This window comes from Austrofundulus limnaeus, unplaced genomic scaffold, assembly GCF_001266775.1.
Source record: "Austrofundulus limnaeus strain Quisiro unplaced genomic scaffold, Austrofundulus_limnaeus-1.0 Scaffold42, whole genome shotgun sequence".
NCBI classification, from domain to species: domain Eukaryota; kingdom Metazoa; phylum Chordata; class Actinopteri; order Cyprinodontiformes; family Rivulidae; genus Austrofundulus; species Austrofundulus limnaeus.
This window is the reverse complement of record NW_013952444.1, coordinates 779,808-782,590: the sequence shown is the minus strand read 5'-3', so window position 1 is coordinate 782,590 and position 2,783 is coordinate 779,808. Positions and strand designations below refer to the sequence as shown.

Genomic DNA, 2,783 nt, shown 5'->3' with positions numbered 1-2,783 from the left:
TTTTTTTTTTTTTTTTTTTTGAATATTAGTAAATATTTTTAAATAAAATAGCAGCTCATTTTGTCCTTGTGCAGTTTTAAGATATAAACTTATATTTGATTGATAAATTATACTATTGCAACTGCTTTAACTTCATCTCTTCAGCTTTTATAGGCTGTTTTTGGCACCCAGCTAAGCACAGTATTCAAGTATATAATTAATTTGTTACAAAAACATTTCATTTTTTTTCATTCCTAAAGTAGCCAGTTCTAAAATATCATAAATGTTCACTAATGAAATTAATTAAATTCATTAATTTCATTTCATTTTATTTGGTCAAGGACAGCACAATAAACAATGTTACATAATAAAAAATACAAGCAACCGTTGCTTTGTACAAGGTTTGACAATGAATCAAAGAAAAAGGCAAACGTCTACACAGAAAATATTTAACCAGTTTTCTTTTTTTTTTGAATAAAACTTCATTCTGCTCTTTTCCTAGGATTTTAAATTAAACTTTAACATTTCTTTTTTTTCCAACTTGCAAATTATTTCAGCTTCACTAAAATGGCCTTTTAATTCTCATAGAGACTTTAAGTCAAAATGTTGAAATAAAAAAACTGTAAAATTTGCCGTGTTGTTAGATTACTGCAGGTGTTTCGCCCTGTGATGATCCCACTCTTGCATTACAATGTTTGCAGTCACCTCGTATAACATAAAAGTTTTACGTATCGTTTGTGCCTGCAGGTTTGCAGTGTCTGATTTTACATTCCTCTGCTGCTTAAAGAAAACGTGTTGAGCAAAGTCACACTGCACCATCTCTTTTCTAAGTGAATACTGAGCGACATGAATGATTTGCGGTGTTATTCTGACCAGATATTGACCCCACGTCCCATATTTTTTCTCTCTCCCTGCAATGTTAGTATATCAGAAAACACACACAAAAAAGGAGAAGAATGGTGAAAGCTGTTGCTGGATTTCCCCCGTGTGTTCTCAGTGAGGGAAAGTCTGGCGGCTCTTCTGTGTACAGAGCATAATGATTTACCCCTTTGTGCGTGTCTCCATGGGGCAGTCTGCTTGTCTGCGGTTTAGGTGATCCCTACCTTCCTTTTTAATGACTCTACAAATGAAACATGAGCTGACGGAGCTGGTAATAAGGACATTGTCTCATGCAGCTGAGGCCAGGATTATGCATGCCTGCGCCGACGGTGTAGCAGGGAGCTAAGGTGTGCTCATTGTAGCATCATGTCAGGTTTGACAGGCTGTCAAAGAGATCCACACGTCATTGTCCTGCGCACAATGATGCTAGGTGTGGTGCCCAGTCAAACCCTCAAGGCAAAAGAATGAAAACCCAGTTGGAGGTTCTCTCCATGGTAGTGCACAGTGTTGTTGTCAACACACATCATCAATGACGCTGGCAAGCTACAGACTCCAAACACAGTAGTTGTCTTGTTTGAATTGTGGGAGATGCCAACCAGTCCAGATGCTTCAACTTGAAGGGAAAAAAAAGGTCTGACATTCAACATGATACAGTGACAGGCAAACACAAAGACTGCTTTTTTTCCCCTCGCATGACTGAGCTGCAGGTGTGCAGAGCAACAATGCCTTTGTGAGGAGAAAGTGATACCTAAAGTTTATGTTTAAAAACGCTCGTGTGGAGAAGCCACTAACGCCACCTTCACCTGTCCCTCTTTCCTTTCCTGTCAACTTTGTTCCATTCCATTTACTCATTTCCCTCCCTCTACCCCGCTTCACTCCGTGTTTCCCAGGCTTGCCAATTTTCATCAAAACCCCTGAGGACCAGACGGGCATCTCTGGGGGAGTTGCATCGTTTGTATGCCAGGCCACTGGAGAGCCCAAACCTAGAATCACCTGGATGAAGAAAGGCAAGAAAGTCAGCTCCCAGCGCTTTGAGGTTGGTGCCAAATCTTAACTTTTACATTTCAAAAACCATGCAAATACGCATACGTTTGCATAAGAGTAAGTTATTATTATTATTTAATTTATTTATTTTATATTTTTTTTGTGTGTTTTATTTTGTTAATTGAAGATTTGTTGACAATATACTGATTTAAATCATTATTTGATTACTATTGTTGAATTTAATGTTATTTTTTGAAAAAGGGGGCAGATATTGTAAGATTTTTTCTTCTCCTGCTTCCTTTCATTTCATTTTATTTTAATTCAATTCATTTTAATATATATGTGTGTGTGCGTTTTTTTCTCTCGTTTTTCTCTCATTTCGTTTTATGTTTGAATGTGTTTTGTTTTTGTTTAAATGAAATGAAATGAATAAACTAAACTAAATAATAAAAAGTGAACACAACTACAACAAAACGACATATGAATGAAATTCTGTCACTTTGTCGGCCTTTTTAGGGTTTAGATCCATGCGTCCACATCAGACAGTCTGGACTTGGTATACCATTTACCCAGCTGGCATCCGTGTTTAAAATGTGAAAAATAATTTGTGGCAGCAACTGTTACTGTCAAGTCAAAATGGGTTTTATTTGTATCGTGCAATAAAGTCAAATGTTTGGAAAAGGAAAAGAGGCCACTAAAAACAACTTTTCTTGGCCTTTTTGCTTTGCTGCGGCTCTCACAGGTGATTGAATTTGATGATGGCTCGGGTTCTGTGCTGCGGATCCAGCCACTGCGCACCCACAGAGACGAAGCCATTTACGAGTGCACAGCCACTAACAGCGCTGGCGAGATCAACACCAGTGCCAAGCTTACAGTGCTGGAAGGTAAGATAAGCCCACCCTTTTTTATGCTTGGTTTCTCTTTTCCCCTTTTGCTTTCAG

The 2,783-nt window shown here is 37.9% G+C and overlaps 1 protein-coding gene across 17 annotated transcripts in view; it reads left to right on the top strand.

Moving 5' to 3' along the window:
* Positions 1-2,783, top strand: part of LOC106516884 (receptor-type tyrosine-protein phosphatase F) — a 189,641-nt gene that overhangs the window by 73,180 nt on the left and 113,678 nt on the right. For all 17 annotated transcript variants that reach the window (XM_014007452.1, XM_014007456.1, XM_014007454.1 and 14 more), the window contains exons 3-4: positions 1,749-1,894; positions 2,585-2,726. In XM_014007452.1, the coding sequence (XP_013862906.1) occupies positions 1,749-1,894; positions 2,585-2,726 (288 nt within the window). The remainder of the gene's footprint in view (positions 1-1,748; positions 1,895-2,584; positions 2,727-2,783) is intronic.